The 13734-nt window shown below is 49.4% G+C and overlaps 1 protein-coding gene and 1 long non-coding RNA gene across 4 annotated transcripts in view; one reads left to right on the forward strand and one right to left on the reverse strand.

Moving 5' to 3' along the window:
- Positions 1 to 2143: 2143 nt before the first annotated feature.
- Positions 2144 to 6844, reverse strand: LOC138121352 (uncharacterized). The gene is made up of 3 exons (XR_011156171.1): positions 6766 to 6844; positions 3410 to 3542; positions 2144 to 2744 (listed from the first exon to the last, which is right to left on the reverse strand). It is a non-coding gene; the product is annotated as an uncharacterized lncRNA (long non-coding RNA).
- LOC138121350 (kazrin) overlaps positions 6227 to 13734 on the forward strand; it is an 85406-nt gene continuing 77898 nt past the window's right edge. Inside the window, exons 1-2 of one of the 3 annotated variants that reach the window (XM_069034788.1) lie at positions 6227 to 6315; positions 6800 to 6977. In XM_069034788.1, the coding sequence (XP_068890889.1) occupies positions 6250 to 6315; positions 6800 to 6977 (244 nt within the window). In that variant the 5' untranslated portion in view covers positions 6227 to 6249. Of the gene's footprint in view, positions 6316 to 6799; positions 6978 to 13734 lie in introns of those variants that run through there. The other 2 variants (XM_069034791.1, XM_069034790.1) reach the window with 2 other exon arrangements.

The raw sequence follows: 13734 nt of genomic DNA on the forward strand, positions 1-13734 counted from the left end.
GGAGCACCTTCCATTCCCAGGATGCTCCAGCTGACCCTTCCCATGTGCTCTGCCCTGCAGCCCCTGTTTCCAGTTTTGTTTTCTGGGAAGGGAGCAAAGGGCTGCTCTTCCACTGGTTCTGCCGGTGGTGTTTATTGCCACAGCTGAAACAGATGGATGAAAATATTTATTTCTGCCTCCTGCCCAAATTAGGACAGTGATTTTACCTGTAACCCATCAGGCGAAAGCATCTGGAGGGTCACGAAAATGCAAAGGCATCTGAGTTTCAACGTGCCTCTGCTAATGTCAAATCTTCATCGGAATTCACTTCCCAGGACAAAGAAGCTGTCAGATGAATGCTGATGCTCCATTAATGACAGGGTAGGGTGACCCACCCCGGCGTGTCATCATTGTTGCTGAGGGAAACACAGAGGCAAACCCATAATCACTTTTCCTGCATCTATCCCACTAACACCTGATTTAAGTATATATTTGTCTGCTGATTGATCACAGGATTTCTTTCACAGCACCTATTATCCTACTGAGTGCTTCACATTCTCCCTATTCACTGAAGTTTTCACATGATCCTCCTCAGTGTCAGAACACTCAGTAAATAGGGGCTGCGAGGCCAATGTCTCTGCAGGCTCCCCATTCTTCCCTTCCCAAGAGGACAGAGGGTGTCTTGGAATAAGTCAGCAGGACCTGATCTCCCAAATCACCCCAGCAGTTCTTAAAAAGCCCAACCACATCTTTGCTCCCTAATTTGTGATGAAGAAAGGAGGGGGAAATGGCATTTCATACAGACTTCATCTGAAATGACAGGATAAGGGGGAATGGCTTCCCACTGCCAGAGGGCAGGGTTAGACTGGATACGAGGAGGAAATGGATGGCTGTGAGGGTGAGGAGGTTCTGGCACAGGGTGCCCAGAGAAGCTGTGGCTGCCCCTGGATCCCTGGAATTGTCCAAGACCAGGTTGGGCGGGGCTTGGAGCACCCTGGGCTAGCAGGTGTCCCTGCCCATGGCAGGGGTGGAACGAGATGGTCCTTAGGGTCTCTTCTAGCCCAAACTATCCTGTGACTCTGTAGGAACTGCTCCTGGGTGGGGATTTCTGGGGTGGAGACCACCATAAATCAGCAGTATTTTGCAGGAAAGCAAAATGATCACAGCACACCATCACTATTGTCTCTATATGCCATGAAAAGGAGAACTTCATGCATAGTTTGCAGTGGAGAATGCATGAAAACAGGAGGGTGAACCAGAGTTAATTTTTTTGCCAAGGTTTGTAGATTGACTGGTGAGGTGAGGGTGGGGTCATCTTGGAAACAGCTCCAGCACATCAACCCTGCTTGAACGTGTGAGTGTTAATGGCTTAATTCACCCTTCAGTTGCACAGAGCAACCCCAGCCAGGTGGGAGATGCACAACAATTTATCTCTCTCACACTGTACATCACTGGGGAGAAACACCCCCCCCCCAAACTTGCACTGAATCCAAATGGTTTTATGTTTAGCAGAGACCCTGAACCTCCTGGGTAACCTGCCCTCAATAAGAAAGCAGAACCCCAAAAAATGTTTGAAGTTTTGGGTCCACTGCAGCAGGAGCTCATCACTGAGGCCAATACCTGCTCATGCAGAGCTGGCTGCTGACGTCTTCCCAATAAACATTTAAACACAGGCCGAGCACATACAGATTCAGGGACTGCTGTAATTCATTAAACAAATGTTGGGTTTAACAGCCCCACGTCCAAAGCTGGTGCCATGGATGTGCTCAGCTGTGAAATATGCCGTGGAAGTCATTCGTTTGCAAAGGGGTCTAGAAATCTGCTTCCTATTAACGTAAAATGGGTTTACTGCAGAAAAATCTCTGGGATCACATTTTTCTCTCAATTATCCCTTCTCAGTGGGATTCCTCGAGGTTTGCGCCGGGTAACTGAGATGTGTCTAAGCTGGGGGGTTTGGAGCTGAGGTTTGTTTTGATCCATTAAGCTTGTATCTCGCCGCAGTGATGTAATTCCCCCGGTCTGAGACACTTTATAAACATTAATGGGTTTGTTTTCGTGGTCCCGAGGGATGTGCAGCACAGGAAGGTCGCCAGGACCATTTTACCCGCACAGATCGAGAGATGGGGAAATGTGGCATTGCAGCATCACAGGGAGAAACAGAATATTCACTCAAATTTTTAATCTGGCCATCCTTAGCTCTGTTTAATTCAGTTTTAATAACTTATAACTTAATAACTTTTACGTTAACAAGTTATTACAGCAGTGCCACATCAGCAAGGTTTGCATTAAGATGCTGCTGTATATCCCAGCTGAGGAAGGAAAGAGTTGGTGCTCTGTATTTTATGAGTTAGAAGGGGATGAAACACAGTTATAAATACACAAATTATATTGTGACCTTTGCAGAGGGGAAAAAATTGTAGATATTAACAACTATTGTAACTTTGATGGGAATTACTTAGTGGAGATGTGCTGGAAGAGACTGTGGAACATGGGCCACGCTGTGCTTTTCCTGGGGATTGCTGCTGGAGTTGCTGGTCTCTTGGACTGGATTTTCTTGGTGATAAATGGCCATACAGATGCCTCTGGTGATATTTGGAAGGGGCCAGTTGGAAGCTGGCCCTACAGTGTGCCAGGGCAGAGCAAACCTGAGGCACAGATCAAAAATCCCACTTTGGATATCTTTTTCCCATCACAGAAGGTCCATTTTCGAGTATGTGCTGAACAAAGCTGGTGATACTCACAGCCCTTTCAGCTGGGAATTGTTCCTGCAAACAGAGATACATGCAGCAGATGAGAAATTAATGTAAATATACAGACAGAAGGCAATTTTTTTGGAGGAAGTGAGGCAGAAGCAGATAAAAAGCGATCAGCAGAATTTACATAAGCTTCCCCATCACAGAGGTCATCATTCTGCAGGATGACACATGGAAATTCATTTTTATTAAATTCTGGATGATTATTTAATTGGAAAAAGAAGGATTTAATTGAATCAAGTCAAAGGGCCCTATTAGATTACGTTCAACCTTAACACAGAAGGCTTTTCCCATTTAGTTAAACTGGTTCCTTTGCATATTGTACATATTAAACTATAAAAAGTGGTAATCTGAATAGCAAATTAAAGGGTTTGGAAGGCCTGAATGGTACTCATGTGCTTCTCAGCCCTTTTTCATCTTCTAAATCTTCTCATATTCCCTTTACTGAACTCCTTAGGTAACAACAAGAGCAAAAATGAAGGGTAGAACTCTCAAATCTTCCTCCATCCATGTTTATTCCATTGACGTACTCTTGAGGAACAGCCTGCCTGGATGTGATGACACTATTAGAACATGCTGCCCAAAACTGAGGGTGTTTTCCAGGTTTTCAAGGCTCCCCTTGCAGCACCTGAACAGATGCTGAGTGTAGTAAGTTTGAATGAAGATTTGTGACTTACTGGCATTGACTCAGGTTTCCTTTGTGTCCTTAGGAAATATTCCCAATCTCTTTATGCCTCATCTACACGGCCAGGGACTCCCATCCCTTGGGGACACAAACTCCCTGCAGAGCTGCCAACCTCCTGGTAAAAGCTGGAAGAAAAAAAATTTTAAAATAATCATCAAACCAATTTTGGGAAAAAATATGTTTCTAATTTTGGGACTTTAATTTCCATTTTTTCTTAATTTAAAACTAATGGAGAAAGAGAATGAGGCACAATTCATTTCCTAAAGTTTCATTTCATCCCAACTTTGAGGTTTCCAGCAAAGGTATGGCCTTCTGACAGGGAGCTGGTACAACCCAGCTGGGCTGGGAATGCCCCATCCTTGTGCCTTTTCCTCTGGCTGATATTGCTGGATTGCTGTGACACTCTGCGCTCCTTCCAGGTGGAAGCTCAGAGAAATCAAATTCTGCTCTGAGAGATCGAAATCAATTTTAATGGATCCAGCTGTTCCCCAGTAAGGATAGGAGGAGGCATGGGAAAGGGGAGAAAATCTTCCAATAGATCTTCAGGGGATTTCAAAAGGACTTGGAAGTAGTAAGGAAAGTTTTTAAAGTGAGGGTTTTAATTTACCTATGAGGCCACAACCAACTCTAGGACACATTTTCTAAATAATCATGTGCTAATGTAGAAATTCTCTTAGTCAGTAAATTTTAAAAAATCCAGCTCTGACAGTGCAGCAACTCAACCAGTCTATTATTAAGGTTAGATTGAGTAAGAAACATCATCTGGAATTTGCCTCAGCAGCTAAATATGTTCTTGGAAGGTTCAAATCAGCTTTAACCTGATTTTTTAATGATAAAAATAATGTGCCAGTACTTTAAATCCAAGTTCCTTTTTGCTGAAGCTTTACTTTTATTCAAGTGCAATGAGTAAGTTTTGCATATACAGTACTGGGATTGCACGCTCAGGTTATCTGGTTACATACATAATTCTCTCATTTGCAAACACAGTTTGCAGCACATACTCATGCAAATTAGGTATGAAACTGGGCATTTATCTTGATTAGAATTCAGTTTCTTTAAATACTTAAAGAACTTTATCTCATTTGGGGACAGCTGCAGAGATGATGGAGAAAGAATTTCAAAAATTGCACGTATTCTCCTTGCGGGTTTTTTGTTGGCCCTCTGGGAATTCATTCAGGAAAACAGACCTTTCCACTGATATTCTGAGTGCCCTGGCCCAGCACCCAGGTTGGGTTGCAGACACTGCTGGAAGCCCTCAGTCAGAAATAACTGTCCCTTGCAAAAGCCACTGTACCATTTCACTGAATAAATGCTAAATTTTCTCTGTTTTACAATATCCAGATGGATTGATCCAGGGGGATGTAAGGTCTGGATGCCACTTGACAAGGACTCGATCCTTTTGACTCTTGGAGAGCTGGTCATCCCCAGGATCCAGATCAGACCTGAGGTTTCAGGAGATCTAGGCTGCTCTTGTTGATGTTTTTCAGGAGACTGACACAGCAGATTTACCCCATTTCTGTCCCCACAAGCTGCCTGGGGACTCTGCACACCAAACCCTCTGCTCCTGCAGAGCCCCATCCCTGCAGTTCCTGGATGTGTGGGATGGTGATGTGCTCCTGCTTTACCTCATCTCAAGCCTCTCTTGGAGCCATCCCTTCAGGTCTCAGGAACGGGAGCCCTTTTTTATCCTTTTTACTGCATTTTGAATTTGGGCTCTGCAGTACCAGTGGTGCTGCAGAAGGATACCCTGAAGTTCAATGAACTGCCCCAAATTCTCAGCTTGTTCAGCCAAAAGCCTGAATTTAGGCAAATATCAGAGGGTTTAGCAAACTGTGCAGGGCTGTTTCTCCCCTCTCCTTATGGCTCATGATTTTCTCTGACTTTCCCCTTAGCAAGAGTCCTTGTTCACCGTCCCAGCTCCTTGCTGTGCTTCCCACACCCACTCCTGTTTCTGTGAGGCTCCCACCCCACTGCCATGGGGGCTCCTGCCCAGTTCCTAAACCCATTTGTGAACTTTTCCAGGTACGGGTGGCTCAGGTGACAACTCACAGCACGGCTGCCTGCAGGTTTGGGATGTAGGGATGGATTGGGGAGGTACAGCCACACGGGCCATGGTCTCCAAAGCATCCCTATCTACGGGGCTTGGAACAACCTGGTGTAGTGGAAGGTGTCCCTGCCCATGTCAGGGGATTGGAATGAGACAGTCTTTAAGGTCTTTTCCAGCGCAAATCACTCTGTGATTCTGTAATTTCACTTCAGTGAGGATGAAGCCATCTGCACAGCTGCCACGGGCAGGGTGGCAGCTCTGCAGGCTTGCTGCAGCCCTGGCAAACACACAAGTGGATCCCTCTGAGGGATGGATAAGGCACAGGGAAACATCGGCGCTCCCTCTAGCAGTCGCCAGCGAATGGATGATACCAATAATTCTCGATTTTTCACCCTGGGTTCATTCCACGCGAACCGCCAGTGTAAGAGCTCTCGCACTAGCACTGCTGCAGTGGTGACAGCGCTCAGGTGGCTCTTTCCCTCCGCCCCAAAATCTTTCCAGGGGGATTTTTGGAGCCCATTTTCCTCCACCTGCTGCAGGCAGCTGCTGGGCACGGCCACTCTCAGGGTGAACCTGAATGCAGTTAGCAGAACGGCTCTTCATTTAGTGGCATTTCGAGCTCACCGCGGGCACTGCAGCATCCTCGCAGCACCCCTGAACTTCCCGGGGGGCTGTGGGGGGGGTCTCGCTCTCAGCGCGGCGCGGGCGCCGCAGGGTCCCCCGTGCGCCCGCCCCGCACGGGAGGGACCCGCCGCAGCCGCGCACCCACCGCGCACCTACCGCGGATGCCCTCGGCCGAGCCGCGATCGCCTCCGTCGCGGCCCTGCCCGGGCTGCCGGGGGGGGCAACAGGTACCCCCACCCCCCCGCACAACCTGTTCCCCCTGGTACTCCGTCTGCACAGACCCCCGCTTTCCTTTGCACACTCCCTTGCAGAACCCCTCTCCCCTTTTCGCTCCCCTTGCACAGCCCCCTCCCCTCCGCACACTCCCTTGCATAGCCCCCTCCCCCTTTGTCCCCCCTTGCAAAGCCCCACTCCCTTTGCACCCCCTTGCACAGATCCCCTTCCCCTGTACACCTCCCGCTCTCACAGTCCCCCTCCCCTTTGCACCCCCTTGCACAGATCCCCCTCCCCTTTGTCCCCCCTCGCAGAGCCCCCCTCGCAACCCCCCAGCCCCCTCCCCTCGCACCGCCCCCTCGCGCCGCCCACTCCCCTCTCGCTGCTCCCCTTCAAGCAGCCCCTTGCCCCCCCTTGCCCAGCACAGCCCCCTGCCCGCCCCCCCCCGCCGCTCCCTCTCTCACCTCTCTCTCTCCTCCTCTTCCTCCCTCCCCCCAGGCCAAAATCCTGCACATGATGGACGACAACAAGCAGCTGGCGCTGCGCATCGACGGGGCGCTGCAGGCGGCGGGCCAGGAGGTGACGGCGCTGCGCGCCGAGCTGGCGGCCACCGGCCGGCGCCTGGCCGAGCTGGGCAGCGACCCGGCCATGGAGCACGGCCCGCACGGCGCGCAAGGTGGGTCCCGCCGCGGGCAGGGGGCGAGGGGGGTCAGGGCAGCGAGGGGGGGTCCCTCCCGGCCGCCGCCTCCGCTCGGTGTTATTGTTCATTGTTTATTTTTGGGGGTGCCCGGCTCGTCCCGTCGGGCCGTGGTTGCGGGTTCCCCGCTGGGTTCGGAGCAGGGTCGTTCCCTGCTGCGGCTGCTGCCGGCGCCTCGCTCGGCTCCAGCAGCCCCGGCACGAGGAGGGACCCCTCCGCCCCAAATACTCACTGCCCCCCACATCCTCCCGCCACCGTCACCACCCCCTCTGTTCCCATCCCCTCGCCGCTCCTCGCCCTGGGGTCCTCCCCGGCCGGCTCTCCCCGGTAATCCCGCGCCCACAGCCGGTTTCGTAATTCGGTAGGAAAGCAGCCATGTTACCGCCGCGATCCGCGCTCCGGCCCCGCCGCTCCCCCGCTGCCGCCGGCCCCGCGCTCGGCCCGGCCCGGGGGTCGGGGGCTGCCGGGCTCGGTCCGTGCACGGCGGCCGGAGCCCACCCCGAACAGCCGGCACCCCCGGCACGGTCGGGGGTAGACTCGCACAGCCCCTATGCGATGCGCACACCCCCTCTGCCCCCCACATCTCTGAAAAGTTGTCTCCATGCCTCGGGGCCGAGCGTGGAAAACCGGGTGCAGGGGGAGCGGGAAGAGACTTTGTGTGAAGATGAAGGAACTGAGTCCGAATCGCCCCTGTAGTACTGGCGTGCTCTCGCCAAGATGCAGTTCTGTTTCCTGCTAATCAAAGTGTGTTGCCATCACTGATACGTTTGTATTTGAATACTTTTGTATTTGAATGCTTATATTTCCCAAATGATTACAGGCTTGCATGAGAATTTACCCTGAGCAGCCTTGGTGTCAGAACAAAAATAATGCAAGCCCTCCCCTTTCCCCATAACTGAATTTACACCTGTGTGATAAAAACGTCAGTAGCAGTTATTTACTCGTTACTTATTTACTGTATCTCTTGGTAGGGTGGTTCGGCGCTATTTTAAATAACAGTAGCGTTTTGGTGAAGCTTTTCAAAGGTAGCGTAGCGCTTGGCGGGGCATAGTTGCTGCCGGCAGGATGTAATCATGGAATTACAGAATCATAGAACACTTTGGGTTGTAAAGGATGTTAAAGATCATCTTGTTTCAACCCCCCTGCCACGGTTGGAACTGATGCGATTGCATCGCCGGTGTCTTGTTGTTCGTGGCATTAATGCAAACTGATTTAGAGGGATTAATTAGTGGATTTATTCCATCCAGCTTGTATTTCACTGTTTTGGTAGTGGGGCTGTGGTGTGTGAGTTCCACTTACCCAGCTGAGCTTCCTGGTGGCTGTGGGGATGTAGGAAGTGAAGTTACCTGTGTGGCCAGGGATTTTCTGAACTGCTGTGCAGAGGTGCCTGTTGGGATAGTCTCAGCCACACTCTGCTGTACACCACAGCCAGGCTACTGAGGCTCTTGCTTTTATAAAAACCTGCTGAAAGGGCAGTAGGAGGATGCCAGCCTCTGTCCTCCCCTGTGAAGCAGGGGCATCAGGAATGCAGATGGTGACACGCTGTACAGGGCATGCATGTGGAAATGCAGGCTTCCAGCCAGAAAAGCAGGTAAAATCCTTTGGCTGCTCATGCTCACACTGATTTCTGTGTGCGTGTTCAGTGTTTGGTTTTGTTTCCTCTCCAGGACACTTCTGGGGAGATGTATGTTTCTGCAGCGTGTCCTGGCAAGGGACAGGGGTGTATGTGGTTCTCTGAGGATTAAGGCTTTTTTGTTTTGTTTTGTTTTCCTTAGAGGTTTTCTAATCTGTTGAGCGATGAAAAAACTCCTCTTTATGTTCCTTTGCTATCAGCATGCTGAAAAACAGTTGGAATCCTGTAAAGGTGCCAAAGAAATGTGTTCCATTCCCCAAAGCCTGCATGTTTCTGCTTAATAATTCTGATTACACGTGCTTTGGAGTTGTGGCATCCCTGTGCCGGGTGGAAAAGAGTGGCTCCACCTTCAGCTGGGTGGGAGAGTGGTACCTGCAGCAACTGCTGAAGTTGCTGGAGGGTTTGGTCCATCTTCCCACTCTTTAAGCTGGGAAATTTGGCTCAGCATGCTGATGACTAGGAGTTAGGACGCTTCCCCAGCGAGGTGTGACTCCATGGCCTTGTGGCTGTGGATGAGTCTTTGTCTTTCCCCATTAATTTAATAAGCTATTATTAAAATTGTGATATATCCAGCCCTGTACCACTGGTGTTGTAACAGAAGCCAATCAGTTAAGTGTAAAATTGTATTTGAGGAGTGTTTTGTCTGTCATGCTTAGCAAGGAGAAGGGGGAGAGTACTTGATCTCCACAAAACCCGCTGAGTAGATTCACTCTGCTTTGTGTTTCCTCCCTAAGTTTGGTACTATTGTTTATATGCTGCCATAAATGCTCTCCTACATCACTCTGTGTTTGTGTAGACAGGCCCAAGATATCTATAGTGAGCCGTATGCTTTTCCTCAAGGATTTTGAGACGACGTTCAGAAGGATGGGGTGAAAACAAGAATCTCTGAATAGCTCTGCTGTTGTGTGTCTCCTAAGTAGGAGGGCTGCCAAGCTGTTTGATTTATGCAAATATATTAAAGGCAGGCAGGAGAATGGGGAAAATAGGGTGGCAGCCTGCAAGTGCAGATTTGGGGTGTGCTGGTGGTGCTCGGGTGGCCGGTGGGGTCTGCTTTGATCCGGGAGGAGAAGCACGTGCTGGAATCATCAGGTTCCTCTGCTTATAGAATCCCAGAATGGTTTGGCTTGGAAGGGACTTTAAATATCATCCAGTTCCACCCCCTGCCATGGGCAGGGACACCTTCCACTACCCCAGGCTGCTCCAAGCCCCATCCAACCTGGTCTAGGACACTTCCAGGGATGGGGCAGCCTCAGCTTCTCTGGGCACCCTGTGCCAGGGCCTCACCATCCTCACAGGGAAGAATTTCTTCCATGTGGTGGGAAGGAGCTCACGATCACAGTGCTGCAGGCAGCTGCTCCAGGTCAGTCCCAAGTCGTGTGGAAGGAGGTGAATGTGTGTCTCTGTGCCATGCTCAGTTGGTAATTAACACTGAGTTTGTCAGATGTGATATTTGTGTAATTATGGTGCAGCTTAAGACAGCTGGAGGTAATAACTCTGCCCCTTTTGTGCACTCTGAGACTTTTCTCCGCTACAGTGTGCTATTTTTGCCATGGCAAGGTATGTTTCGAGGGCCTCTTTTCCGTAATTTTAATCAAAACTGGAAGAATTCAGCAAAGAGGGGAGAGCAGGATGGTGGGTGTGCGTAGGTAGGCAGGAATGGAACTTGTACATTGTTACAGTCCTTAGCGTGAGTGTTAATCATGCAAACCTCTCAGCCCTGACAGTCTCTTTTAACTGGTGAGTTTGCTGGGAGAAGTATTTTGGCTGCAGCCTCTGTCTAAACTTGGATGCAGATCAGCGTGGAAATCAATACTTCATGTCCCCAGCTCTTAGCACAGCAATTACAGGCAGCGCTCAGTAACATCTCTGCAGCCGTGTGTCAGCACCCTCGTGTTGGAATCCTTGTTTGAATTAGTATTGGTGGAATTGATTGTGAGCAAGAGACGTTGCCCAGTGGTCCAGGGTGGGATGCTGGTGATGAGGGGGGGATGTAGCAGAGCATTGCTGTGGCAGGTCCATGCTTAGCTGTGACCATTTTCCATGCTGGCTGCCCCTCTGGGCTTTTGGCTTCATGGCTTTGCCCAACCTGCACCTGTATTTTCAGTAGTTTGGTTAAAGGCAATATCTGTGTGGAAATCTGAAGTCTGGTGATGACCTGCCATGCTGCATCAGGCATTTGGTCCGTTCAGCCTCATGTTTTTGCTTTGGTCTCCTTCCCACATTAAATGGAAAACACCTTAATTAATTAATGTTGGTAAAGTGCTTGAAGATGTAACACGCAATCAATTGCTAAGTGTTATTAATAACACCTCGCTCGGTGTTTGGCTTATCTCACTTCTGATTTCAGAGAGGCGGTGGCACACTGTGATGCCGAGTTCTGGCCTGTGGTGGTGAGGATTGGTGGTGTTTGTAATGGATGCTGCCAAAATTCAGCTGGGAATGGGGCAGGAGCTGCACCCTGCTTCTGGAATAAAGGGTTGCTCCTTGCTGCGCAGTTATCTCGGGTATGTGCAGCGTAAGAAAGATTTCAGTTGTATCTTGGTATGTGGTGATGCCAAGGGGCCAGGAGGACCTTTCTGCTCATGACAGCCTAAAATAGAGTTTTCTCTTTTTCCCTTTGATCTCAGTATCCTTTCATAGCTACAATGCAAAGACTTTGACTTTTGCCCGGGAGGCAATCAGTTACCTCTGTGCTGTTGCTATTTTGTGAGTAATCATCTCAGGCTGTTGAAAATGTACCATTTTCATCTCTTCAGAAATCTTCCCTGCTATTTGTTCTTCCAGAGCTGGAGAGCTGATTCTGTAAAGAAGCCTGAGGAATTTGGATACTGCTGCCCAGTCGGGTATCAGGAGCATTTTTGTACCATGCTTATCAGAAGATCAAGGTCTTGCTGTACTATTCCTCTTTCTAATAATTTCCTACTTTGTTTCCCTTTGTCCTGCGTAGTTCAGGGAGCAACTAGTTTCGTGCTCTAAAACAATTGCCTGTGCTGGGAAATAAATCTCTGCTTAGCAATGTTCCCATGGTTGCTTTAGACACAGGGAACTGGCTGCTGATAACACTCCAGGTCCCTGCTACATCTTAGTCTTTGAAGATATTAATTTAAATATCTTTTCTGGAGCTTTCCTATTCAAAAGCCGCATCTGGCATGGTTAGCATAATATTTAGATTATCATTGCTTTAGGCTTTGTCCACGGGAGTTATAGTGAAGCTCCTAAGGATGAATAAGCTCAAGTAAACTGAAGTTGAAGGAGGACTTAACCCAGGGCTTTTGACTCCCCAGTTTGAAGTATAACCATGAAAATGGTGTTAGATTTGCAGGTGGGGAGAAGGACGTAGAAATAAGTCCTAGTCTTATACTGGGGAAGATTAAGTATGATTTTGTGGGTTGGGTTCAGGCACTCTCAGATAATCACTGGTGGGGCTGGGTGTCATCCAAAAGGACAGTCTGTCCTCTCATTACTTATTCTTTGTTCTTCCAGATACATCAGTGGACTTGGTGTTCTCTGTCTCTGGGGCTGAATATGGAATTCTCTGAGGTGCCAAAAGAGGCTTTACAGCCTTGAGCAGGGGCTCCTTGCCCAGCCTTGGGGTGCAAACACCTTTCCTTGAGTGGTCCCTACTCCTCTCTGTGCTTCAAATACATCACTGTACACCACGCACTGAACCCCAGCACTAGCACGATGTAGAGCAAAACTTCAGTCTCCAGCTTGTTAAAATTCAATCCTCACAATTTCTCATTGCCAGCAAAGCATGAGATCAGTGCTCTGGTCCTGACACAGCAGCTGCAAGAACCCCATGCTCGTAACGCGGCGTGCGGAGCGGGGCAGCAGCTACACATAAAACCCCAGGGTATCTGTCACCCAGGGCCTCATTTTTCAGGATACATCCTGACCCGTGGGATGCTGAAGGCTCAGGGGTTTGCTTCTTGTTTCTTCGCAATCTCTTCCTGTTTTTCATTTCTGTATTGTTTTACTTGAGTTTTTATGGGTGATGTTTTTGGATATTGAGGTGGATTTTGTGGAACTTCCAGCTAGATTACTTTGGTGTCTGGAAATGTGTCCTGTGGTAGCAGGAGGTTGGATGGGTTTATTTTTTTTTAAGGAAAAAGAAGCAGTCTCACCAGAATATGGAAGTGGAATAACTGCTTTTGAAAGCTTTGAAGCTCTTTCCATAGTGAGTTTGTCTGCAGGAGATGCAGAGGTGAGGAAAATCTCTTCCCAAGGTTTTCCTTCTGCACCCATGGCCAAGGGGGGGTAATTGGAGGCTTGGAGGGTGTGCTGGTGAGGGTGTGGAGGTGTCCCCCCAGGACGAGAGGCTGAGTGAAGGGGACAGGCTGTGATTGGAGGGGACCTGAGATAGCAGAGGCTCTCCAGGAGGATGATGCACGGCTGAAGAACAACTTTGCAGCGATATTGATCATGATTGAGCATGACACCGACTGGAGGCCACGGCTCCCAGGGGTATCCCAATACCCCTCAGTCTAGCTCTAGCTTCCATAATCCGATAAATTGCTGATTCCCTAATCTTGTTAGTGCTCTCCTTTTCCAGATCCCTGCAAGGAGCCTCTGGGATGGGGACAGAGGTGACCACAGGTGATGCAGGCCGGCTGTTCCAACCCAGACTCGGTGTGGGTGGCTTTTGGGTCAGGTTTCTGGTTTTCAGCTGGGCTTGATAAAGTGATGGGTCTGTGTCTGAAAATTGCTGAACTGCAAAGACCTCTGCCTTGGAGTGCAGAAGATGAGCTGCAGCAGAGAAATGTTTTTGCACAGAGCAATTAGCGAGAAATGGGTTTTTGTCGTGAGGATTTCTGACACTTGCGTGGTGGGAGAGCTGCAGTGGGCAGGGCTGTGTTTGCCCAGAGAAATGGAAAAAGCTCTTGTGCTTTGCTTTTCAGATATGTGGTCAGCCAAGATTTTTAAGTACATGAGGCTAGAATTTGCTTTCGGATCACTTGGATGATGGGAAAGGAGCAGAGATGCCCACAGAAAGGTGGAGTGTGGTGGCATCCTGGATCTCCTGTGGGCACCCAATAGAACCCCAGAGTCTGGGAAAGAGGATCACCCTTACCACTGAATAAGGAAAAGGGACTGAGCGGTGCT

This window comes from Aphelocoma coerulescens, chromosome 21 (assembly GCF_041296385.1).
Source record: "Aphelocoma coerulescens isolate FSJ_1873_10779 chromosome 21, UR_Acoe_1.0, whole genome shotgun sequence".
Classification (NCBI taxonomy): Eukaryota; Metazoa; Chordata; class Aves; order Passeriformes; family Corvidae; genus Aphelocoma; species Aphelocoma coerulescens.